This window comes from Aythya marila (genome assembly GCF_965140915.1).
Source record: "Aythya marila genome assembly, chromosome: 14".
NCBI classification, from domain to species: Eukaryota; Metazoa; Chordata; class Aves; order Anseriformes; family Anatidae; genus Aythya; species Aythya marila.
In genome coordinates, this window is record NC_139055.1 from 1,001,785 (window position 1) to 1,027,457 (window position 25,673).

Sequence of the window (25,673 nt, forward strand, 5' to 3'; positions counted from 1 at the left end):
TCAAAAGAAGTCACTAGTATCAGTCTTACTGTATGTTATGTAAGTTATGTTAGTATATCCATTAATGGCCTTTTATTAAAAGGCAGGTAATGTACTAGCGAAACTTGTTGAGCTGGAAAACATTTGAGATCCTAGTAAAATTGGGGTAAGTGGAGTACTAGGATGATAAGAATAAGAAAAAGCCCGTCACTTCAGAATTGTTTTAACAGAGTTTGGCGTGGCTTAGCCTGATTGCTTTAGTCTAACTAAAACAAACAAACAAAAAGGTGCTCACTAAAGAAATTTGGGATAAACTCAGAGAAAGAAGGGGCAGTTCTGGCACAAGTACAGATTTAGTACAACAATGGATTAATTTAAACTATAAATTAAAAGAAAAATTTTACATACTAGGGAGTAAACTGCCTGCTAAAATAACAAAGACAAGCACTTCATAGAGTGCTATCAGTTCTAAAAATCTGAAATGATAACAGTAATATCCTTTCCAGTTCTTTGTTTGGGTGCTTTTGAGTTTAGGAGTGCAGATTTAATTTGCTTAGGTGTTAGATTCTGAAAAGCCAATGTGTAATACAAAGTTCAGAGAATTTATACTGCGCCTTAAGCTTGCAGAAAAAAAATGTTCAGTTAAGCCAGACTAGACATGTACCACTAACTCTGTTAGCATGGCCTTCGTTTTTCTCCTAATATGCATAATGAAGTGTAACTCAGATCACGATCGCAATGAACATTTTTTGGTGGCTATATGTACCTTTTGTGGATACTCCCCCAGCAGCTTGTTTCCTTCTCCATGCCAATACTTCCACTCTGCCAACACAGGTATTGGTGTGATCATCTGAGTAAGTGGATCACAGCACCAATTAAGCTGGAAAACAGCTTTATATTTTGGGGTATTTTTAATTCAGATCAGGCCCTTGCTCTGGTTGCTGTGTTACTGCATAAACACTTGTGCCACCACAAGGCAAGAGGTGACTCTTGAACAATTTAAACAGTGCCTTCATATCCTCAGGCTGCTCTCAATCACTGCATGGTTTGCAGACACCTCTAGACCAATGAAAGGGCTAAATGTTGTTCATTGTGCTGGTGCCCTTGGTCTTCTCATCCTCTTGTACCTCCTGCTGTACTGGCAGGGTATGACCACGTCCTGAGACAGTTCAGGGAACAAAATCAGCTGAAAACTGTTGAAACCACCTGAAAACTAATCAGTTATTTTTTTCTTACCTTTTTTTTTTTTTTTTGGGTGAGTTTAGTTTTCTGTCTTTTTAGTTGTCCAAAACCAGACCTCAGCAGTCCTATTGAGATAACACTCAGAGATCAGGAACACCAGCCAGGGGCAGCAGAACCAACCACTTCTTACAGAAGCTATGCCAGCTTAAACCAGTTAATTATCTTGCTCACTGGAGGTCCAAACAGACTGAAGGTTTTCCTGATAACAGTGCTTTGGCAGGAAATAATGCAAGTTTCCTTTATGCGAGTCCCCAGAATACTAGTTTTCTGAAGGATTTGAGTCTTCTTCCCCTGTAAATGTTCCCATCTCTCAGCTTCTTGTAGAATCTTTTTTTTTTTTTTTTTTTTTTTTTTTTGGTGAGGCAAATTCAACCTTTCAGAATGTCACTTGTGGGCAAGAGCAGCATCAGTACTGAGTCACCTGTAGAAGTCTTGTAGAGATGGCCAGGGCATTTCTGTTAAATGTTTGGAGTCTGTACAAGCATTAGCTTTTCAATAATTCAGCCACATCTTGTTGGTAATTACTTTTCTACTGCTTATGAGCTTAGAATAATAACACCTAGTACTACGCTAAATGGATACTATTAAGTATCCATTAATTAACGCAAAATTATAATACAACTCCCATGGAATTACACATTACGTTAATACGAAATGAGTTCATTCTGAATTTATTATGAATGATTACTCTGAGTACCAAAGGAATTAATAATCATTAGCCATTTCTGTGGAGAATTGTTGAATAATTGCCAGCTACAGCTGTATTAGGAATTTACAAGCTTTCCTGATCAGCATTAATTCTCAAAGGATCATTAAGGATAACTTTCTTTTCAGGGGAGAGCTTCTACTTTTATTCTGAATCCTTGTTCCTTGTTCAACTGCATTCCAGTTTTAAAAGCACTTCAAAGATAGTCACTCAACCTTGTTCATTCACTAATGGAATTACATTCCTTATCTCCACTTTGTCTTTAAAGTATCTCAGTTGGCTTTATACTACACGTCTGAAAGGTTAATAAACTTTAAAGCATGTTGGGAGACATTCAAGGGCAGGGTGACTCCAACATAACAAAAAGAATGCAAAGGCGTTATATTTATGACTGAGGCAAGTAAATTCTGAAAGTAGAGGTATCCTCGGCCTTTGATTTGGTTCCTGAAAGTTCCTTCTGTTCCTACCAACATTTGAAGACTCAGCTGTTTTGCATAGCAGAAGTAGCTGCTGACTTGGGAGGCAGAGGGAATTAACTACTCTCTTTAGATGAATTTTTCCTTTGGGTATAAGCTTTAATGAGGGTTTTACTTCTCTGAAAACTTACTCATGCTAAGTGTCTGCAACAGCCACACAGTTTCAACTCACATGATCCTAATAAATTTAAATGCACTGTTGAGCCTTTCTGCATAACTTCTCATTGTACCTAGTGGCTTGATTCCTTCCCATAGTGCTGTCAATATGTACTTAGATAGGAGGCTTGCTATGTGCTGGTGTTAGAGAGGTGCCTTAGAAAACCATCAGTTAGATAAGCTTTACTGTGAGTGTTTTGTTGTGCTTTTTGTATGTGTGTTTTTTGTTTGTTTGTTTGTTTTTTTATGAGACAAACTCATTATAAAAAGCCTGTGTGCCTTAAGTCTCACAGAACAAGGTTATACCACTTACCTTGTAGTCTGTCTGCTGACAGTGGGGCTCCATATTAGTATGCAAACCCTTGTGTTTTTCTGTGACAGCTGAATCCACTCAGAGGGGTTCATAAATGCTAGTCTGCTACAAATAACATTTGCATATAAAGTTAGATTCATTAAATTGTTTGTGTTGAAGTTGTAGCTTTGCTGTAGGTGAAGCTGAAGAATTCAGGCTGAATTCAGGGAAGCAAGCATTTGGCCTATGTTCTGTAATGTTTAATTAAATCTATATGAAGCAGCCCTGCGTATTATTGATTGCCCAGATAGCAATAAAATGTACTTAAGCAAAGGCTAATAATATATGGTATTTCAGTGTTGCCATAATCCAGTGTTTAGGAAATCATTATCATTTAGAAATATGTCCCAAAATGAAACATGAAGATAATTGCTTTTATAAATACTGATACACTTAACTGAGCTGATTGTCTGATACTGTACTGATACTCTTACTGAGCTGATTGTCTGGCTCAGACAGGAGATTTTGCATTTCAGTCAGAGACCAAGGAGATTGGAGGCTGATCTTGGAGCTTCAGCTGTGGCACTGGGCTAAGTAGAAACCCTGGTATGCTTTAACTGAAGTCAGGGGGGTTTATGGGGGAGGTAGGGACTTGCTGTAGTACATCCTGATTGGCGTACAGGCCTTGGCCACCAGATATTTGGCCACCAGATGGCACAGTCCTCTATAGAATAATGGTATTTTCTTTGACCTACGTAAAGGGCAGCTGCATCTTCCTCCTGAAAATGATTGATAGTGCCAAGTACCCTGAAGTTAATAACCTTTCTGAAAGCTGTTTTTAACTTTTACACCTGGAGCTTTTTATTCTTTTGTCTTTTTCCATTACAGCTCTTACCTCATGCCTTCTTCTTACACCCCTGTATGTGTAGAGGGAACTGCTTCTCATTTTTTTCCACTGGTCTCAGTTATAGCTGTTAATTCAGTTGAATTTCAACTCAGTTCTGTTAAGTAGAAACATGACATAAACAAGGATGTTTGCAGTAGTGTGCAGCTACCCACATTGCTGTAGATGGAATGGATTATATATAAATGTATAAAATGTATACATGTATGCATACATGTATATATACATGTATACATTTTGAAAAAAAAAGTGGATAATTTTGGTTTAATTTATTGTGGTTGTTGTTGTTGTTTGTTTGTTTAACTAAGTAATTAAAGCCGTTATTAAGCACCGTTTAGCTAAGTGCCCAGCCCACCAAGGCTGAAGCACTGCTGTAGAGGTATGCAAAAGCAACTTTACAGGCTTACAGCTCTGAAGAGGCAGGAAATTCATGAATATTGTAAATACAAAGTGTAAGGTCATTAAATGAATGCAGTTTTTAGCTGAAACTGAGAGGAACTTGGATGACTAACTTTAACAATTGTGCAAGTAACCATCACCTCAGTAAAGTCAGAAGGCCTCCATCCCTTTATTCTTGGAATAAATATTGTCCTGACTCAATATTTGAAAGACTACTCAATGAAATTCTTCATTCTCCAATGCACTCTTGAATTTCATTACATTTTATAACAAAAAGGCAGGAACTAAAGTAGAGATTTATTTCAGAATGAGTGAGCAGAAAATGGATGCAAATACAAAATGCACATTAGAAATTCCTCTGCACAGATGGGTACAGATGGTATGTTTGCTCCCAACTTGTTCTAAACTGATTCGGATCCCAAGCAGCCAGGCAGAGTAAGCACGGTTATTGACACTGTGCAGTCTTACCTTTATTTTTTATGTGGATCTTTTTAATACATTCTGCAACTCTCATGTACAGCATAGCATTACAACTCCTTGGAGGTGAATAAACTCCTCCTTAGTGTAGCAAGAATGACCCACCCAGCCAAGTAACTATTCACCTGTAATTTCCTGTACTACATGCCAGCACTATGCCCACTACATTCCCACTGCAGACAAGCTCTAAGTGTTGTATAGCTGTGTATATGTCAGCATTTTTATATCACATCACAAGATAATTATCAATATAATTTGATCTTTATAAAGAAAGGGAACATAAAAGCCCAAGTACTGTTCATATAATCTGATTATCTTTTTCCCGTTTCAGAGAGCTGTGCCGTTTTCTTTATCCAGTTTGATCTATCTTCCAAGGCCTGTGTGGTGTTACTGTGCCAATGGCATTGTCCCCTAATAAGTTCCGTGTAAACAGACGAGTTTATGGCTCAAGTTCATTTACCTTCTTTATGGCGTTATGCATGTCTCTCTGAAACGTTGAGAGCCTAGTGCAAGACAGAGGCCTTCGAAACTGAGCTAACCTGAGGATGGTCTCACTGATCGCCCACTTCCCAAAAGCACAGCGGTGGCAGGACCCTGGTTACCTTTCAGTATGTGGAGCAGACGGAGCCACATGAAGGAGGCAAGTCTCTTACATAAAGACTTGCACAGCCAGTTGTGCTGAGCAGCAATAAAGATTCTCACAGCCCATCAGTAGAGCAACTGCAGAACTCCCTTGAGTGACTGAAAGTAATTGGCTCTTCAGAGCTCTCACCCTTTGCTTCTAAGGGCTTGTTTATTATAGGAATGTTTAAATTAATGTGCCATGCTTTGGACGCAGGATTTATGCATAGACCTAGGATTTCTTACTGACTACATCATCTTTTCACTATACTATAAGCACTGATAGGTCACTTTTTTTTTTCTTTTTCTTTTCTTTTTTTTTTTTTTTCTGTTTTCAGCTTGCCCATGTATGGAATGGGGTTGATAATACCTTCCTGTAAATGGAATTTTTGAATTTATGTGAGTGAAATTACTAGGCTTTTTTTTTTTGCCTCTGTAATGGCACAGAGTTTTGCACTGTTGTAGCTTAACTGGTAACTACTTAGCTTTACCCTGGCAATAGGAACAGAGGTCTCTGCATGTGCAGCCACTTCGTTGTGTTCCATGCTGATGCTATTTTACTTTATGGAGATGAGGCCTGAGGACCTGGGTCTAGCTGATAAAGGAAGTTTCCCTTTCAGTTATCTGCTCCTGCACAAGTTGCAGATTAAGCTGAAATAGTTCTAATTAAAAAAAAAAAAAAAAAAAAGTGTCAAATATGGTGGCAGAAGGGTCAAAATCATTTTACAGGCACTTTAAAATCAGGTCCAAAGATAATACTGACTGCAAAGCAAGTTTCTCTGTTCCTTTCCCGAATGTTATGAATTTGTAACTGATACAAAAAAAAACTGTTAAAACACAGGGGCATGAGAGGAAAGTACTTGAATACTGATTATGGAACAGGGAGAATGTTCGCAGAAGAAAGGTATATATGGCTTTCTACTATTTCAAGTAAGGAGACATCATTTTAATGGCAAGCAGACAGCAGATGATACCATTTTGTGGTGTCACAAACACTAGCACAATACAGTCAGCCGCTGCACAGCATGGGACAATTAAAAGCTGAGTAAATATTGGGGGAGTGAAGGGTTAGGGGTGGGAAGGCAGTAATTCCTAGGGCATTTGTTCCATTTTTTATTTTACAAATTGACCATGATTTTTTATGCTTCCCTTTTGTTCACTTTCTGCATCTGCACCTGTGCTATAAAACTGCTTTCCTGCCATGAGCGCGTACCAAAAGCAGTAGTTTTGACAGGACTGCTGTCAACCTCAAAAACACATCTCCATGATAAAGTTTTAGATATTTTTACAAAGATGTAAGATTTTGAAGTTGCTTTCTGCCAGACCTTAGAAGAGGAACTAGGGAGAAAAAAAATAAACAATGTAAATTTCCAAGTAATAAACATGAGGCAAGTCCATAGGTATGATCTCTTACAAAACTGACTCAATATATTCTGAAGCTTTTTGTGGTCAGAAAATTATTTTCTATTAGAAGTCTCCTTCTGTCCTGATTCAGACTCTTAACCCACCAGTCAGTTTGTTGTTCTGGAATCCCTCTTATTTTGCCCCTGGAAGGAAACATTTCAAAACTGTAAAGATTTTTCTAAGACAGGTAACGTTTTCTGACTCAAACCTCAGATACTCTATGTATTCCAATGTTATGACACTGTTAGCACATAAATTCTAGGAAGGCTTTTGTTCAGATTAAAAACTGTTGGACTATATCATCAGCCAGTGGAGCAATGCCAACACACTGTAGCTGGGAATTTCTTACCCTGCTCTTGTATGTGTTCTAAATTACCCCATGGACTCTCACTTCTAGCATATTACAGAAATGAGAGTGCTGATTCTACTTTTTCCAAGTAAGTACATGTATATACTTCTGAAATGTTTGTACTTTATGCAAACATTCGCTAAGCAATTTGAAGCACGATTTGTCTCCTGATATCTCCTGATGTCTGATATAAGATATGGGAACATGGTGCCACGAGTGTTTCTAATGTACTTTACATCCAAGTAGTGTAAAAAATTTCATAATTCTTGTCTTCATATGGGGATAAGGAAGGATGTGCAGGTGCAGTAATTTACCCAGAATCTTGGCATTGCCCAGGTCCCAGCAGAATAACTTAGGAATCTGGGCAGCCTGTTTCCTATTTTCACATATTAACTAATATAGGATATGCTTCCAATAAAGCGAGGTTGTGATCGAAGGATGCTGCTTTGAAGATGTTTTCTCCCTGCTTCATCATAAAATATTTTACCATTATTCCATCACCTTTGTAAAATCAGTGGGATCTTTAAGGGAAATATATATCACTTTCTTCAAATATGCAAAAAAGAAAACCCAGCTTTTGCCCTTCATTTCTGCTGATCTTCAGATTACTGTCAAGGATCTTTAATTGAATTATGGCCCTTTTCAGATAGGTCAACGACATCCATGTTAGTGACTCACATAGATCATAAAAGTATAGTTCCTAGGGGCGTGAGTACAGGTGGGCTGAACAGCTTGGGTTGGCTTATAAAAATGAGGGCCTCAGGCCATCTGCACTTACCAATTCTTCTTTGTTTCAGTGGCTATCCTGCACTACCAGCCACATCTCCAGGGCAACATGGCATTCACGGGCAAATATGAATTTGAAAGCGATGAGAACTACGATGACTTTGTGAAGGCAATTGGTAAGTATGTCTCAGTGTGTAAGTCTTGAAGATTATAAATTAGTTAGAAATACTTTTTTAAAAGGGCTTTTTCTTGAAATATCAAGAGATCAACAGGAAATACCAGTCTTGGTAGGAGTGTTCAGCACTTCAGCAAGAAGATTCAGTTTTCATTCTTATAAGAAGCGCTATTAGCCACAGGAAATAGTCCCATTGTACAGAAGCAGTTATTCCTTTTCTGTGGCAGCAGAATGAAGGGAAGAGATGTTTGCAGTATAATAATCATGAAGATCATCTTTTCTGTTCTAAGTATTCATTGGTGGAAACAAAGTTTTAAGTATGAAAGTACTTGTCAAAATCTTTTACAGTAATAGGTTTCTGTGAACCCTTTCAGAAGATTGTGTAAGCCCATTTCAGAGATAGATTACCCCTGTAAAATCTCTTAGGAACACCACGATCTGTGTGCAAAAGTTCAATGCTTGTGTTCATTTATTTACAAAGTAAATATACTTTACTAAATACGATAGTAAATAGAAATGCCCAGTTGTATAGCAGAGGCCGAAGTTCATAGACATGAAATTCCATGTATCTGCACATGTAGCCCAAGTAGAAGGAAAGATGTGAACATATTTATATCACGCAGATATATGTTTACTGTGTATCTTTTCTAAGGGAAAAGAAAGCCAGACTAAAACCTATTCTTTTAGCACATGCATTGATGTCCCTGTACCTTCTTTTATGTAAATAATTTAAACTCAGCTTTGATACTGCTGTAAAACAAACAGCAACAACAACAACAAAATAAAAACACAAATCAGATGTTCAAACATCAATGTCTGACAACAAACACGCTATGAGCATGCTTCAATTCCAATACAGATAGGATATTTTATTTGATAAACTGTATTTTTCTATTTCTTAAGGTCTTCCCAGTGAGAAGGTTGAGATGGGAAGGAATTGTAAAATAGTCACTGAGGTGGTACAGAATGGAAATGACTTCACCTGGACACAGCATTTCCCAGGAGGTCGCACCACAACTAATACATTCACTATTGGCAAGGAAGCAGACATGGAGACAATGGGTGGTAAAAAGTTCAAGGTAAATTAATTTCTTTTGAGTTCTATGCTGTCCCAGTTGCTTTTTGTTTTGTTTTGTTTTGAATGTAGGGTGAAAATCAAATCTGTCCCAAGGATGCATATTTTTTCCCCATTTCTTGATGACCCTAGTAAAATATCTAAAGCTGATTTTAATGAGCACTAGAGCTTCAACACTGTATTTACTAGTAAAGACCAAGGGCAGAGTGATGAGCATCCTACTGGTGTTGTAGCTGAAGCAATCACAATGTTAATTAAAATTCTAACAAGCTGGTTGACAGCTGTCTTTGTTGTCCAGCACCATGCAGCAACTGGAGCACACTCTATGAGGAGTGCTGTGATCTTAGCTCTGCCTGTGCCTGACAGCAGTGCTTCCCTTTTAAAGTCACCTGTGTTGAGCCTTAAACAAAGGACTGCATAAAGTGAAGGGGAAAAAAACACCTCTCTATTCTCCGTACTATTGGAAGTACAGAGCAACTTGCAACATGAACAGTCTTTAGTGATAAGGGAGACTGTGCAACCTTGAGCTGATCCTATCATGGACAAAAAAAAATCTTGATACAGAACCTGCTGTAAAACAGTTCTTGTATTGCCTTATTCACATCTCTTCTGTTAGAAGGGATAGTTTGGGACAACTAAACTCAGCAGTTGTGAGGTGTCCGGAACCATACAACAGATTACTGGATAAATGCTTTGTATTGAAGAGACATGAAAACCAGCAATTTTTTTCAGGGACCTGTGACAAAATGAGAACAGTAATAGTATTGCATGATTTCCAGAATGCTATATCAGTCATACCTTTCTGATTCTGAGAGGAAAAAAAAATAAATGTCATTGCCTTTGAGAAACCTTTATGAGGTGTATGGAAGAAAACATAATTCTATTTGGTCAATTTATTGCAAACTTCACAATTTTGAAATAATATAAATTCTGTCTTCTTCTTGAGCACTTTGGCATCCCAAATTCTATTAAGTAGCCAAAGATGAATGCAGGGTAAACGACTCAGCAGAGAAACCACTGCCTTTCAGCACAGAGTCACTAACCAACATATAAATTAGTAAGGCTTTCCTTGTATCTGGTAAAACACAATTATTAAAAAAAAAAAAGTCCCCTCTTCACTTTGCACATTACTTTTTTGCTTTCTAAATATGACTGGCTGATCTGTATTACTAAAAGCACAGGAAAGGCTGACTAGTTATAGAGGCAAGACTAATTTTCTGATGGAACTGCATAGCTAGTTCTGCACAGCTAGTTTTGGTAGTCAGATGAAATGTTGGAGCATTTGTAATCTTCATATTAACATCCTGGCATGCTCCTCCCATACAGAAGTAGCTCTTAGAATAGAGTAGTTCACTTGGAAGGGACCTTCAAAGATTATCAAGTGCAACTGCCTCAGCACTTCAGGGCTAACCAAAAGTTAAAGCATCAAGGGCATTGTCTAAATACATCTTGACCATGGACAGGCATGGGGCATCAACCACCTTGCTAGGAAGCTTGTTTCAGTGTTTGACCACCTGCATGGTAAATAATTTATTCCTAATGTCCAGTCCAAACTTATCCTGTCACAACTTTTGTGCCATTCCCTTGTGTTCTGCCATCAGTTACCAGGGAGAAGAGACCAGCACATCCTTCTCCATTTCCCTTCCTCAGGAACTTGCTGAAAGTATAGCAACTGACACGTTATAGTATAAAGGTGTGACTGCAGACTGTACAGTCATCTTCATCTATACTTAAATGATATAGGTGAACTCTAGTGTAGTTAAAGGCATGAAACTCAGGATCCAGGGTGAAGATTAACATCACTAGCCCACAGTGACTTTTGTGCTGCTTGCAGGCAGGTTATCAGTATATGAAAACACTACTTTAAAAATAACTCATACAATTTCACTTTTTACTGACAAAACAGAAGAACCACGTAAAATGTTGACTGAGAACACAGTCTGCAGTAAGACTATCTTTAGAGCTATGAGTGAACATTATTTATGATTTATTGTGTAAATATGGAACTTGAATGTATTGTTACTTGAATATTTTTCTATTTAATAAATTATGGATGCTTATATTTAGGAACTAAAGCACAAGGATTTTAGTCTTTATCATCAAGCTGTTTATATAATAGACAAGTTTTACTTTTATTAAAGGAAAAACTTTAACCATCAGGTGCACAGACGCTTACAGTGTCTGATAAAATAAATGACAATAGGCCCAGAGAATATTAAACTTCTCTCTATTACAGGCAACTGTTAAAATGGAAGGGGGAAAAGTAGTAGCTGATTTTCCCAACTATCATCACACTGCAGAGATTGCTGGAGGAAAACTAGTGGAGGTGAGTTCTCAACTTTATTTTGTTTAAAAAAAAAAAAAAATCTAGATAAGATCTACAGCATCAAAATTTTGAGTTCAGAAAAAAAAAAATAGAAGAAATACAGCAAAGCTGTTAATGAACTTTCCCTTTCAGTCTAGATCATCTAAAGTTTTACGCAGGTTTAATTGAAAATTAGATGAACAAAAATTACATATTTTTAATAAACTTGTAATATGTTTTGTTTCCTAGACACAGTGTTCCAGCTGTAAAAGATTGGAGTGTTGAACTTGAGCTATTCCTGAGTTACTGTGTCTTTGACCATATTTATTTAGTAAAACTTGTAAAAGATAGACTTTTTGAGAATCAGAAATCATAATGCTCGATAACTCTTCCAGAATTGTGACTTGTATTTGTGTCAACTACATATGCCTGAGTACGTTTTCAGTAGCTGCTATCCACAAGTAAATTACTGTCTGAGTCGGGAAAGGACTCTCACCATCCTTGAAAGAAATACTGTCAATCATTTACTGCTTTTGGAGAATAATCATCTGTCTTAAAACCCAATACTAACTTGGAGTTGGTGATTGCTAAGTCTAGCAACACAATGTGTTTCTGAGTAGATTCAACCATTCAGCTTATTTTTCAGATATGTTCTACTAAAGGGTACATGTGCTTCAGTAAAGGATGGGTTCTGTGAGCCAGCTAACAGGGATTTTCATTTATGACACTGAAGCTTTAACTGGTCTGTTCAACCAAATTTTTGGTTTGTTTATTCCAGCTCTCTACTGCTTCTGGTGTAACCTACAAGAGAACCAGCAAAAAGATTGCTTAAGGCATTAAAGCACATTTTCCAGTGTACTGAAAAATATGCAACAATACAATTAAATAAAATACACTTCTGACCTATTTTGCTCTCTCTTTTCTTTATAAAGATGAACGATTGTTTTTCAGAGTAACATTATTCCCAGTAACATTATCCCATAATTCCTGAAGATCTGAGAAATAATCCTCATAAAAAGCACAAGACACAACAAGGACTTAGTGATGCTGCTCCAGTATAAATATTTCAGGATATAATACATACTTGGCATATTCAAATGTTGTCTATCACATACTTAATAGTTCTATTCTGCTGTCTAGAAAACAGGACAGTATTTTGCCCAAGGCTTACATCATATTGTTGGTTGGAAGGCAGAAATATAGGAGATTTAAAAAAAAATTCATTGAAAGATGTGCTTTCATATTGTTCTCAGAGTTACTTCATTAACATCAGTATCTTTTCTTTATCCACACTCTTGGAGGACATTTAAGGCTTTCCAGACAGACTGTTGTGGAAAAGTGTGGAATCATTCTTCTTCAATGCAATGCTGCTTATTTACAAAGAACATGTGAAAACCCATTTTACTGACCACATAAGAAATTAGATATAACAGGTTTTGGATTCACCATTCCAAATCACTTCTGGCCAACACCTGGTTCAAAAAGATTTCATTTTTTAGACTCCCACTATAAAGTTCTTTTCTGAGCTGTCTTGCCTTCTGGATCTATGTAGCTGCTTGTCTTCACCATTTGATAATTAATAACTAGCGAAGGCTGGTAACTTGTAGACACAAGTTCATACTGTGATTTCTGTCTTGTACAATACTGATGATCCCAATCACCTCAGCACCTTGCATTAAAAAAAGGCTCTTAGCTGATCTTATTTTTGTCCCCTCGATAGAGACAACTAGGCTCTCCAGGCTCCATCAATTTACCCAAAATAGGCTGCACAGAGCTTAAGCATTGCTCAACATTTATTCTGTATCCAAGGAAAAGGATAATGCTGAACTCCTGATTACAGAGTCACATTAGAAAAACACGTCTTAAACCTGCTCAGTCTTAAAACATTCTTGTGGTACATGCAGCAAACAGATCTACTGCTTTAACTTGACTAGCAGCTAGCAAATGTGATGCCCATCTCCAAGAAGGGCCAGAGGATAGCCCCAGGGAACTACAGGCCTGTCAGTTTGACCTCAGTGACAGGGAAGCTCATGGAGCAGATTATCTTGAGTGTCATCACATGGCACTTACAGGGCAACCAGGCAATCAGGCCCAGTCAGCATGGGTTTATGAAAGGTAGGTCCCGCTTGACGAACCTGATCTCCTCATCCACTCACAAAGTGACGCACTTGGTGGATGAGGGAAAGGCTGTGGATGTGGTCTACCTTGACTTCAGCAAGGCTTTTGACACTGTTTTCCACAACATTCTCCTCAAGAAACTGGCAGCTCATGGCTTGGACTGGTGTATACTTCATTGGGTTGGAAAGTGGCTGGGTAGCCGGGCCCAGAGTTGTGGTGAATGGAGTCAAATCCAGTTGGAGGCCGGTCACTAGTGGTGTCCTCCAGAGCTCAGTACTGGGGCCAGTCCTCTTTAATATCTTTATCAATGATCTGGATGAGGGGATCGAGTGCACCCTCAGTAAGTTTGCAGATGACACCAAGCTAGGTGCATTTGTTGATCTGCTCAAGGGTAGGAAGGCTCTGCAGGAGGATCTGGATAGGCTGCACCGATGGGCTGAGGCCAACTGCATGAAGTTCAACAAGGCCAAGTGCCGGGTCCTGCACCTGGGGCACAAAAACTCCAAGTAGAGCTACAGGCTGGGAGATGAGTGGTTGGAAAGCTGCCTGGCAGAGAAGGACCTGGGAGTATTGGTGGATAGTCGGCTAAATATGAGCCAGCAGTGTGCTCAGGTGGCCAAGAAGGCCAACAGCATCCTGGCTTGTATAAGAAACAGTGTGGTCAGCAGGGCTAGGGAAGTGATTGTCCCCCTGTACTCAGCTCTGGTGAGGCCGCACCTCGAGTACTGTGTTCAGTTTTGGGCCCCTCGCTACAAGAAGGACATTGAGGTGCTCGAGCGAGTCCAGAGAAGGGCAACGAAGCTGGTGAGGGGTCTTACGAGGAGCGGCTGAGGGAGCTGGACTTGTTCAGCCTGGAGAAGAGGAGGCTCAGGGGTGACCTTATTGCTCTCTATAGGTACATTAAAGGAGGCTGTAGTGAGGTGGGGGTTGGTCTGTTCTCCCGTGTGCCTGGTGACAGGACGAGGCGGAACAGGCTAAAGTTGCACCAGGGGTGTTTTAGGTTGGATATTAGGAAGAACTTCTTTACTGAGAGGGTTGTGAGGCATTGGAATGGGCTGCCCAGGGAAGTAGTGGAGTCACCATCCCTGGAGGTCTTTAAAAGACATTTAGATGTAAGAGCTTAGTGATGTGGTTTAGTGGAGGACTTGTTAGTGTTAGGTCAGAGGTTGGACTAGGTGATCTTGAGGTCTCTTCCAACCTAGACAATTCTGTGATGCTGTGAACTTAAAAACAAACAAAAACAAAACAAAAACAAAAAACAAAAGAGAAACAGCCTCTTCAGTCATATTGTTGAACCACATAAGGGAGAGCCATCATTTCTTTTTTCAACAAGAGGAATTCCTTTGGCGTTTATTTTCCCCACCCTGTAGCCTTGATGTGGTGGAAAGCCACACTAAGCATAAGTGTTGAAATAAATCACAATACCCAGGGCTGCAAAACTGTCCCTTGTTGGGCCAACAGAGCCATTGTGCCAACTGCAGAAACTTTTGTTTAATCACAGTGATAGCTGTCTGAAAACTTAACGATGCTGTAGATTCCACTGGAAAGTCCTTTGACAAACCATGAATAATAATTCCAGTTTTTATGCTTCACTGTGAGCTAATTTTGATTTTAAAGGGAACTAGAAGAGTCAACAGAACCACACAAAAATATTTGCTAAGTAGAGCAAAAAAAAATTAAAGAGATGAGAAATGTCTCAATGGAAAGCTGGACTTGAATGCCAGATTCTCTTGTACTCCTTGGGAAATCAGTATCATTTCATCAGAGAAAAATGAATCTCAATGAATATAAATACATTTTTTTTTGCTCAGTGCTTACAGATTTGCAGGTTCCTGTGAAGGTTGATGCAAGGGGTGAAGAGGCAAAATAATTACTTTGATAACTTGTTTATTAATCCAAAGAATTTCAGTTATTAGAAAGTTTTGTCCAAGGAAGCAGTGCTTCATGCTGGCCCATACCATATTCTAGTGTGATAAAGAACAACATCACTAGGGATTTTAGAGAATAAATGTTAAAGTTTTATCTCTATAACAAATTAACAGGTCCCAGATAGTGGATCTGACAAGAAGCTGATAGAATAGAGTTAATTCTCACTTATGCATAGTGAAGTAAGGAAAGCTATGCACGTATTATGCATAGCTTTCCTTATTCATTACCCTTACAGAATTGGCAATTGTGAATACATTAAGATGTCATTAAAAATGTCAACAGAAATATTTCTGCAGACAATGGTTCAAAGTCTATGCAGTATATGAAGGCTACCTCTAAGAAACAAAAAGTTCAAGAGACATGATGGTTTTTTTTTCCCTGAATAGGGATGTTTTTCACTGAATGTCTATGTTGAAGGAGTTTAGATACTAGCAGCAATCAGAAGAGCAACAATGAGCATTTCCAAAACTTCAACTTTGAAAACTATTGACTACCATTATGCAGATTTAGGGTAAGCTTGATGCAACTTTGATATTTCTTTGAGACAATAACGTTGTTGTCATTTTATATTAGGAAGCTGAAACACAATGCAAACTCAGTTGCATGATGTCATATTGAGAAGTGAAAAGGAATCTATTCAGGCTAATTGCTCATTTCATTTCAACTCAGCGAGTACATTCCATTTCAAATAATAACAGGATCTCAGAGCATCTGGATTTAGTATGTGCCACAGAAAAAACCGTAGGGGTTTTTGGGCATTATAGGAAACTAAAGCTCATACTAGAGCTATGGGATGGTGGTGTTTTGTCTGAACAATTCACACCCATATGAATCAGCTCTGAAGGTGCCAATGCTGGTACCTGGTCATTACCTGCTTTGAAAACAGAATGAAAGCAGGCAACATTAACTTCAATTCTAGAAGTGAGTACACTTGGTGCTGCCCCACTGTCACATTTTGGTTTTGCATTCTGCACATGATCAGGTAACTCCCTATTAGACACCACGGGCCTTGAGAGGAAGGGTGTAATTTTATCTAGGTTCTCTGGAGAGCACATAGAGATGTTTTCTCAGGGGGAAGAAAGCATTGCTGCCTTTTCAACAGGAGGACATTCTTTAAACCTGTTTTGAAATGGCAGCACAGAAAACAAAATAAACATGCCTTAGAAAAAAAAAAAATGTTACTAAGAATCCCTCTCTGTCTGGAACACACTTGCTAGCATCTCGACTTCTCAAAAAAATAACATGAAGATAAATTATATTAAGCAACATCTGGCCACTTTACTGAGTAGCCAGTTATACTGTCCAGAGAGCATTATATCACCTTTGAATTGTTCACTACAGTCTGTAAAACTTGCCATGGCTTTGACAGTTCTGCAAACACAAAATTGTGTCTTTCTAACAAAAATTGAAATTGTATATTTCATTCCTCATTTAAAACAGCAGCATAGCAGCAAGCTGCAGCTGTAAGATTTAAGTATGTTAATTTTAACCCTTGATGCCTGAATAAATATTAGCAGACTTTTTTCCCCACCTGCATCCTTGCAGAGAACCTTGTTAGGACTCATGAATACATGATGAAAGATGTCATCTTTCTTATTTGCTTGGTTAGTTCTGCATCCTCCTCCCATGCAGGGAGGAGGTTACTAGTGCCATATCCCATTCTGGCAATTTAAGCTTAGCACTTGCTATTCCCCAGCCACGTTTCTCTGTGAACTAACTTCTAAAAGTCTGCCTGCAAAGTTCGAGTTAATCAGACTGTAAAAATTCTGATCTATGACTGACTACACAGCAACTGACAGCATCAAACAGCATAGTCATGAGGTGGAAATTTTTGTATCAATTTGTTTAAAAATGAATTCAGCTTTGAATGCACCTCTGCAGCTCTCTGCAAAAATAGTTGTTGCAAAAAAAAAGGCTTTACAAGAGTGTCTTTAGGTTGTCTGAACTGTTCTACATTCTCTCTTAGTTTTCACAAAAGAAAACAAAAGTGACAGTCAGTTAAAAGAAAAATGTTATCTGGAAACTAAGTGAGTGGAACTCCCACCCACATTTAAATCATTCTGGAGAGAACAGTTAATACGAACAGTATGAGACCAACTCTAAATTCTGAAATATTTCCCATCCCTTTCAGAGTCTGCTGTTGGACTTAATCTGTCTCAACTCCACCCATGATACAAAGGCACAAACACAAACTGGGGAAGTCGGTGGTCAATTCACATTTAAAATAGAGTCACTGGAAGAAAGACTGAATATACAACCATTTGGCTTTTCAGTTTTCGTAGGTAAGATTGCACCTGGCCCCAAGAAATGATTATTCCAGCTCATATATCCTATCTTGTTTGTTTCTTCAGCCATCTCCTCAGCCCACTTGGTACATACACTAACATACACTAACATTTCAGACTTGGAATAACAGCTCACTTCCTGTGCAATGACTAAGTTCCCAATCTATCTAGTCCTTTCAACTTATAATTTGAAAAGGACCTTCCACCACATTTGTCCTACCACTGTTCTGTAAAACATTATGAGTGTTCAGATCAATTTTTAATGTATAGACATGTATTTTTTGTTATCTCTTAAAAGCTTAAGAGAAAATACTAAAAAATGAAGGGCACTTCAGGTATATGCTTATCGTAAGCTTTCACTGAAAACTTTGCAAGTATTTTCACAATTAAGCATGATGGCAGTCCAAAATATAACAGCACACATGACCTGAATTAGAAGGGTGATAAAGCAAAGAAAACACATACAACTGTACTGCCAGATATATGTTGTTTGTTAATGACAAATTGTAACAAAAAATACATTAGTCTTCTAAAAATAAAGTTTAATATAAATACAAATCCAACAGAAGATAAACCAAGTTATCTAAGCTTCTAGAGCCATTTCTGAAGAGTACTGCTTCTCCATTTACGATTGTTGTTTGTTTGTTTGTTTGTTTGTTTTAAAAAAAGTAACGATTCCTCTAGCCTGCTCAATGCAGTAAGTTATTAACCCGATACCAAACACTGCATTGTCAGAAGACAGTTAAACACACATTAGCATGCAGGCTAATCTTTTCCCCTCCACCCTAAAACACCCTTTAAAAACAATTCTCTAAAAATATAATTTAAAACAGCACTGACACATGACTTTGAAAAATTGTTCCATGTCAGTAAAAGCATATTGCACATTACCTGTACTGCTGTCCTGAGAGCCTTAAGAAAAAAATACAAACCAACAGTACTGCCTTCAAAGAAACACATGACAGTGGTTGCAAATCAAAACTAAAGTTTCACATTTGCAGAAGTTTGTTTCTTGTAAATATCTACATTTCAGTTAAAGAGAAAAAAAAAAAAAAGCCTATACAATCTTTGAAGACAACATCTCTGATCCCAACTGAAAAGGAAACCTTTGGATATTTGACAGTAGATCAGTCTCAGTGTAAAGAAACAACATGTAATTTACCAGCTACATTTTCAAGAGAGTGCCAAGATAGTATTAAAAAAAAAAAAAAAAAAAAAAAAAAAAAAAAAAGCATTGTCTAGTACTGCAATTAAACTCTAATTTCATAGTAAAGTTAGCCAGTTCCCTATCTCAGTCCCCATTACCACCTGTTCCTCTGTCCTGAGCTTGAACTACTGCCACAAGTCATTGGCCCAAAAGATGAAATAACTAAAGGCAATGAAGCTTCTTCCAATAGTTTTTCCAAGAGGATTTCATCAAGTAACATTAAATCCCTGATAAAGCTTGTAAACAATTTTACTAACAATCATCTCCAGTCTCAAAAAGCAGCAGCATGTTAAAGAGATTTTTTTTTTAATAAAGGCATACAAAGCAGTGTTCTGTTCAGTAGAACCACATCTAGATTCCAAGAGAATTTTATGTCAAGAATTATTTGATAGTCTTCCAGCCTTTTTTTTTTTTTTTCTTTTTCTATAAAGCATGAACTCTCACTAGTTCACTCCTGAACTATCACTCCAGGTCAAAGAAAATGGAAAGTGACACATCAGTTTCTGCAGAAACAAAGAGCATTCACATTTAAGTGATAACCATTTCAGTATACATTTAGTAGAAGCTTCCACTGTTCAAAAGAGATGTCCCTAGGAGAGGGAGAGAGAGAACACTCCATGTTTTCAACAACATCCTCTAAGTACATTGCTACTTAGCCAACAAACAATTCCAGCCTGAAGTAACACTTCGACATGAGCTTTCATCCAACTCTGAGTCACTAAATCTGAGTCAACAGGTTTCAGCCAACTCTGAGTCACTTATTGCTCTCTATAGGTACATTAAAGGAGGCTGTAGCAAGGTGGGGGTTGGTCTGTTCTCCCATGTGCCTGGCGACAGGACGAGGGGGAATGGGCTAAAGTTGCACCAGGGGAGGTTTAGGTTGGATATTAGGAAGAACTTTTTTACTGAAAGAGGTGTTAGGCATTGGAATGGGCTGCCCAGGGAAGTGGTGGAGTCACCATCCCTGGAGGTCTTTAAAAGACATTTAGATGTAGAGCTTAGGAATATGGTTTAGTGGAGGACTTGTTAGTGTTAGGTCAGAGGTTGGACTAGGTGATCTTGGAGGTCTCTCCCAACCTAGACAATTCTGTGATTCTGTAAATGAAGACTAGATGGTAGCAACATCCACGGGGTTTCTATTCACATCCCTTTCAAGGTGATTAAATGAGATATGTTACTGCATTTCTGTTTCTCGCTCATTAAGAGAGAAAGGTACAATCCTTGGCAGGTTCCAGTGATCAGTGGATCCACACTGATGTGTGTGGATGAGCAAGTCATAAAGATTCTGTTCCTTCATTGTTCTCTTTCAGACAGGCATCATGGATCACACACAGTGTCTTTTCTTCAGCTTTTATTCATATCACCTTTTCCCCCCACCAATATATAGAATCATGGAATATCCCGAGTTGGAAGGGACCCATAAGGATCATCAAGTCCAACTCCTGGCACCGCACAGGTCTGCCCAGAAGTTTAGACCATGTGACTAAGTACACAGTCCAATTGCTTCTTAAATTCAGACAGGCCTGGTGCAGTGACTACATCCCTGGGGAGCCTGTTCCAATGTGCAACCACTCGCTTGGTGAAGGACCTCTTCCTGGTATCCAGCCTGAACTTCCCCTGCCTCAGCTTAATACCGTTCCTGCGGGTCCTATCACTGGTGATTACAGAGAATAGGTCATCTGCCTCTCCACTCCCCCTCAGGAGAAAACTGTAGACTGTGATGAGGTCCCCCCTCAGCCTCCTCTACCCTAGGCTGCACAGGCCCAGTGCCCTCAGCCACTCCTCATACGTCTTCCCCTCTAGGCCCTTCACCATCTTTGTCGCCCTCCTCTGGACACTCTCCAACAGTTCAATGTCCTTTTTGTACTGTGGTGCCCAGAACTGCACACAGTACTCGAGGTGAGGCCGCACCAGCGCAGAGTAGAGCGGGACAATCACCTCCCTCGACCGCCTAGCGATGCTGTTGCTTGATGCACCCCAGGATACGGTTGGCCCTCCTGGCTGCCAGGGCACACAGCTGGCTCATATTCAACTTGCTGTCAACCACAACCCCCAGTTTCCGCTTTGCGGGGCTGCTCTCCAGCGTCTCGTCGCCCAGTCTGTACGTAAAGTCAGGGTTGCCCCATTCCAGGTGCAGGACCTGGCACTTGCTTTTGTTAAACTTCATGCGGGTGGTGATCGCCCAGCTCTCCAATCTGTCCAGGTCTCTCTGCAAGGCCTTTCCTTGGACCCTCAGAGTCCACAACTCCTCCAAGTTTGGTGTCATTGGCAAATTTGCTCAAAACACCGTCTAGTCCTACATCCAAATCATTTCTAAAGACATTGAAGAGGACTGGCCCTAAAATAGAGCCTTGAGGAACCCCACTAGTGACCATCTGCCAGCCAGATGTGGCCCCATTTACCACAACACTTTGAGCCCTGCCCATCAGCTAATTGCTCACCCATCGTATGATGTTTTTGCTAAGTTGTATGCTGGACATTTTGTCCAGTAGGATCCTATGGGAAACCGTGTCAAAAGCCTTGTTGAAATCCAAAAAGATCACATCATCTGGTTTCCCTTGGTCAACTAGATGGGTTTCCTTATCATAAAAGGAAATCAAATTTGTTAGGCAGCACCTACCCCTCGTGAACTGGCTGGGACCAGTGACTGCAATGTCCCCCAGGTGCACCTCAGTAACTTCAAGGATCATCTTCTCCATAATTTTACCAAGCACTTACATGAGACTGATAGGCCTGTAATTGCTAGGGTCTTCTTCCTTACCCTTCTTGAAAATTGGCACAACATTTGCCAGCTTCCAGTGTACTGGGACCTCTCCAGATTCCAAGACCATTGATAAATAATTGAGAGAGGTCCTGCGATGACATCAGCAAGCTCTTTAAGCACCCTGGGATGGATCCCATCCGGACCCATGGACTTGTATGAATCGAGGTGGAGCAGCAAGTCCTGCACACGTTCAGGGTTGGTTGGGAGTTTGTCATTCCCACCATCATGGTTCTCCAGCTCAGATACTCATCCATCAAAACACCCAGATGCACATGAGTGACAACCTGTAAAATAACCGCTACCACAAACCGTGGAACTGCAGTGGCTGGGCTCTGTTCCTAAGGTCACCTGCATAGCAAGAGGCTTTTGGATGTGCAGAGTCTGAGCAGACAGCTGAAGGCTGGCCTGAAAAGCAGTGTAGGAGTGCAATGAGCTGTCAGCACTCCCAGCAAGCAGACCACTAGGCCTGTGCACCTGTAAGGAGTTACGGTAAGTAGAGCACAAATCTTTCAGTGGCAACTGGCAAGAGTAGCCAAATGCTGAGCTAAAGGTTGCTGAAATAGAACCTGAGTAGTGGCTTGATGGCTCAGATTTTCCATTCCTTCTTGTTGTTGATGTTGGATTGTTACTTGCTTCTTTATGTTATTGATTTCTTTGTCATTTTCAAAATAACTGAAACAAATTGGAAGTTAGATTTATCAACATGGTAAGTTCACAGAGCTTGTCTATATCCCAAAGTTTTCACCGGTCAAGCAACATCAGCTTTTTGGCCACAGATATATACAATAAATGAACTGTTCACAGTTCACTTCCAATTATCCTGGTGGGACCTTCACATCCTAACAACATGTGTTGTGAATAATTTTTCATCCCAAGTATGTTCTACTGATGGATTGATTAGGGAAGATTACAGAACCTTGAAGTCCACAACCATCTTAACATAATTTATGTAGGTATTTGTGGAATATTAATGTGTGTAGCTAAGAGGAACAAGGGTAATTCCTGTAAGATACTAAGAAGAAACATTCACATTTTTGATAACCATTTGGATGATCAGTCACTGAAACCTCTTACCTTGCACTGAGAAATCAAGGAAGTAATATGCATATTTCTCCATGAAAGTTTTGACTTCTGTCACTGAGTTGGTTGGCCAGCCGACACGAAGGTCATTCTCACCAATGGACACATCGAGGTAGTAGTCAATGTAGTGTGGTGGCGTGGGTAGACAAAGATTCCAGCTGAAGTTTTCCAAAAGCAGCATTTCCATTCTAAGCAAATTTTTCTTTCTCAATACCACGTTCACATTGCACATGCATGCTAGGTTATTTAAGTGCTCCAACTTTGGAACTTTATCTTCTTTTTCTTCAAATTTACCTATCAAAAGAGAGAGTTTTCAGAAAAGACTTACTGTTATGATTGAGTACTCAAAAGCCAAAGAGCACTCCCCCAGACAGAAAGTCTAACAGTAAAAGGTGCTTTAATAAATTAAAAAAAATATATATTAAAACAAGAGGGATAAAAAAAAAATAAACATAAGTTTTTTAAAAGCAAGAGGGATAGATAAGTGAAGTGACACGAGTAGAAAAAGTTCAACAGTGGTCAATATCTTCCTATATCCTTTTTATTTATTTATTTTTTGCTTATATAGTGTTGATCCCAAAACCAAGATTAATTCATTAGGATGAATAGCAGAGCTGAAACAGCACAAGAAATTCATAAGATTCATAACTGTAGTGTTATGGATCTTTCCATATGGATCATCCTTTCTGAGACGGCTGCTGTGTCATTTCCGGTCATTTGCAAAGGAGACATCTTTCCTGCTATAACGTAAGCTCCTTTAACAATAAACTATTAAAACAACATCTCAGGTTGATTGTGAGATGGCCAGAAGCAAGCCATTAGATTGACCCTGCCTTTCCCTTACATTATCTCTAGAACAGAATTGACACTGCCCTGCCAAATGCCACGTTAGTGCACTAGAGTGGCGTGCGGCAACAGATTTGCAGAATTAGTAATTTGATGTTTCAGCCAGCTCACAACAGCAAGGCCACCTATTCCCAGCAAAGCAGAGATACTGCTTGGCTTCTCTCAGCCTCTACATAAATTGTAATCCACAGCAGGAGAAGCCATTTCTGTCTTTTCACTTTAGGCACAAACAAGCTTATGGATCTCTACTTACCTGGAGAGAGAACCAGACTCTGCTATGCTACAAGAAATTATAAATTATGAAAATATGCCCGAAACAGAATGCAATGAGCAGCTTTTGATACTAAATTATATAAGTACGTTAGTTTCTACCCTTGTTTCACAACGCTGTTCAAGAGGCCTTCATACCAAGGTAACCTGGGTGCCACATTCCCCTTATGCATTCCTCCATTAAAATTACTTGGGGGACAAGGATGACATAAAAGTTACTGTCCCTTCTTCTCAAGCTGCCCACTGAATGCCATTTTAAAACTAAAACAAAAACACCAGTAATCTCAAATCCCAGTTACTTGCTTACAATAGCAATTCTGTCAGAGCATCTCTCCTCCTCAAGTCGCTTTTGAAGCCAGTTTTTTTTGACAATAACTGGAAGCGGTTTGCTGAAAGGCATTCTGTCAAGTACGAAGAAGATAGTGTGGGGAAAACAGAGCAAGGAAGATCTAATAGTGAGGAAAAAAAGCTCCTTTGGGTATGAATACTGTCCTTTGGGTATGGAAGCTAAATGCACACACTACAAAAAGGAAGACATTAAAAACCCTCTGGCAACACCACCTTTGCCCTTGCTGCTTCAGAATTTCTCTTTGTTCCTTCTTGTCTTGGAGGGCCTCATTAGCTAGGGTCACTGAAAGGCTAAGAGAAGTACACTCTAACTAAGTGATTAACATAAATAATTCATATGGGATTAACAGAGAGCATATATTTTCAGAGTCAAGATAGCTGAACAAAGCTGCACCTTTTTCTAAATTGCATTTCCAGCCTATTGAGACCACAGCAGTCTCTAAAATGATTCAGTTTTTCACAAGCAGCTAAAGTATTGTCACTGTGTACAGAAAACCAGGATCTCACTCTATTTACCCTTCTTTAAAAATCTATTTGTGTGTGTGTGTATCCATAGTAGATCTGATGCCCCTAGGATTGTACCTATCAGTAATAAAGCAAGGTGTTGCTTTATTTGTGCTTTCTTATGTTTGCTGCAAACATAAGAAAGCACATCTTTTAAAATACTCACTGTTACCAAGCCAAAAATGACATATCTCCAGCCCTGCTTTGTTCAAAAACTAGCAAGAAGCAATTGTCACTTTCCAGTACCAATTAAGTAACATCCTTGCTGCAAAATCCAAACCCATTCTTTAAATAGCAATGCACCTAAATAAGTATTTTGGAGTTATTTCTCTTTGTTCCTGGAAGGATGTATCCCACAAATGACTCTTGCTTCAGTGATCCTCCCATTGCCTATACAAGAGTCCTCTTTTACTAAGACAGATTAATTGATGAGATATTAGTATGACATATGGCTTCAGAATATTCTTGTCAAATCTAAAACCAATTAAAAACAGTATTGTACCAGAAAATTACGTTAAAAGATCTTGATATCCATTTAGGATAGCAATTCTATCCAACAAAATGTCTCCTGTGTCTTAAAAGCCTGACAATTTTCTGTACTATTAGCAGTTTAACTATTTTTTCAACACTTAAAAATGTATTTCTATCTTTGAGCCTGCTCAGATATCATAGATATGGAATGCATTAAAAGTGTAATAGACTCCACCACAGAAGGCCTTAACAGTAACAATTAAATATAAAATTCATCCAATATATGGAATAAACAGTTCTTTTCTGTTCTATCAGTGGAAAAAAAAAAAAAAAAACTTTAAAATTTAGAAGTCTGTATACACACATTCGTGAATCCCCTTGGTAAACCTGAATTTAGAACTATTTAAGAAAAATGAAAATCGAGAAGTTAACCCTGATACAGAAGTTTAAGGATCATGGTAGCAGAAGTAGGAAAAACTGCTCTATGTCGAGGAAACCAAGGATCTGTTATTCTGACTTCTGTAAGTTACAGTTCCTTCTTACTTCCCACTAAACCTTGGAAATT

The 25,673-nt window shown here is 38.9% G+C and overlaps 2 protein-coding genes across 7 annotated transcripts in view; one reads left to right on the top strand and one right to left on the bottom strand.

Moving 5' to 3' along the window:
* FABP6 (fatty acid binding protein 6) overlaps positions 1-12,188 on the top strand; it is a 51,966-nt gene extending 39,778 nt beyond the window's left edge. For all 6 annotated transcript variants that reach the window (XM_082771471.1, XM_082771470.1, XM_082771468.1 and 3 more), the window contains 4 exons: positions 7,803-7,907; positions 8,810-8,985; positions 11,218-11,307; positions 12,065-12,188. In XM_082771471.1, coding sequence (XP_082627597.1) covers positions 7,803-7,907; positions 8,810-8,985; positions 11,218-11,307; positions 12,065-12,118 — 425 coding nt within the window. In that variant the 3' untranslated portion in view covers positions 12,119-12,188. The remainder of the gene's footprint in view (positions 1-7,802; positions 7,908-8,809; positions 8,986-11,217; positions 11,308-12,064) is intronic.
* CCNJL (cyclin J like) overlaps positions 1-25,673 on the bottom strand; it is a 44,379-nt gene that overhangs the window by 4,171 nt on the left and 14,535 nt on the right. Inside the window, 3 exon segments of the mRNA XM_082771466.1 lie at positions 2,873-2,977; positions 3,747-3,852; positions 22,664-22,963. Of these exon segments, the coding sequence (XP_082627592.1) occupies positions 3,842-3,852; positions 22,664-22,963 (311 nt within the window). The 3' untranslated portion in view covers positions 2,873-2,977; positions 3,747-3,841.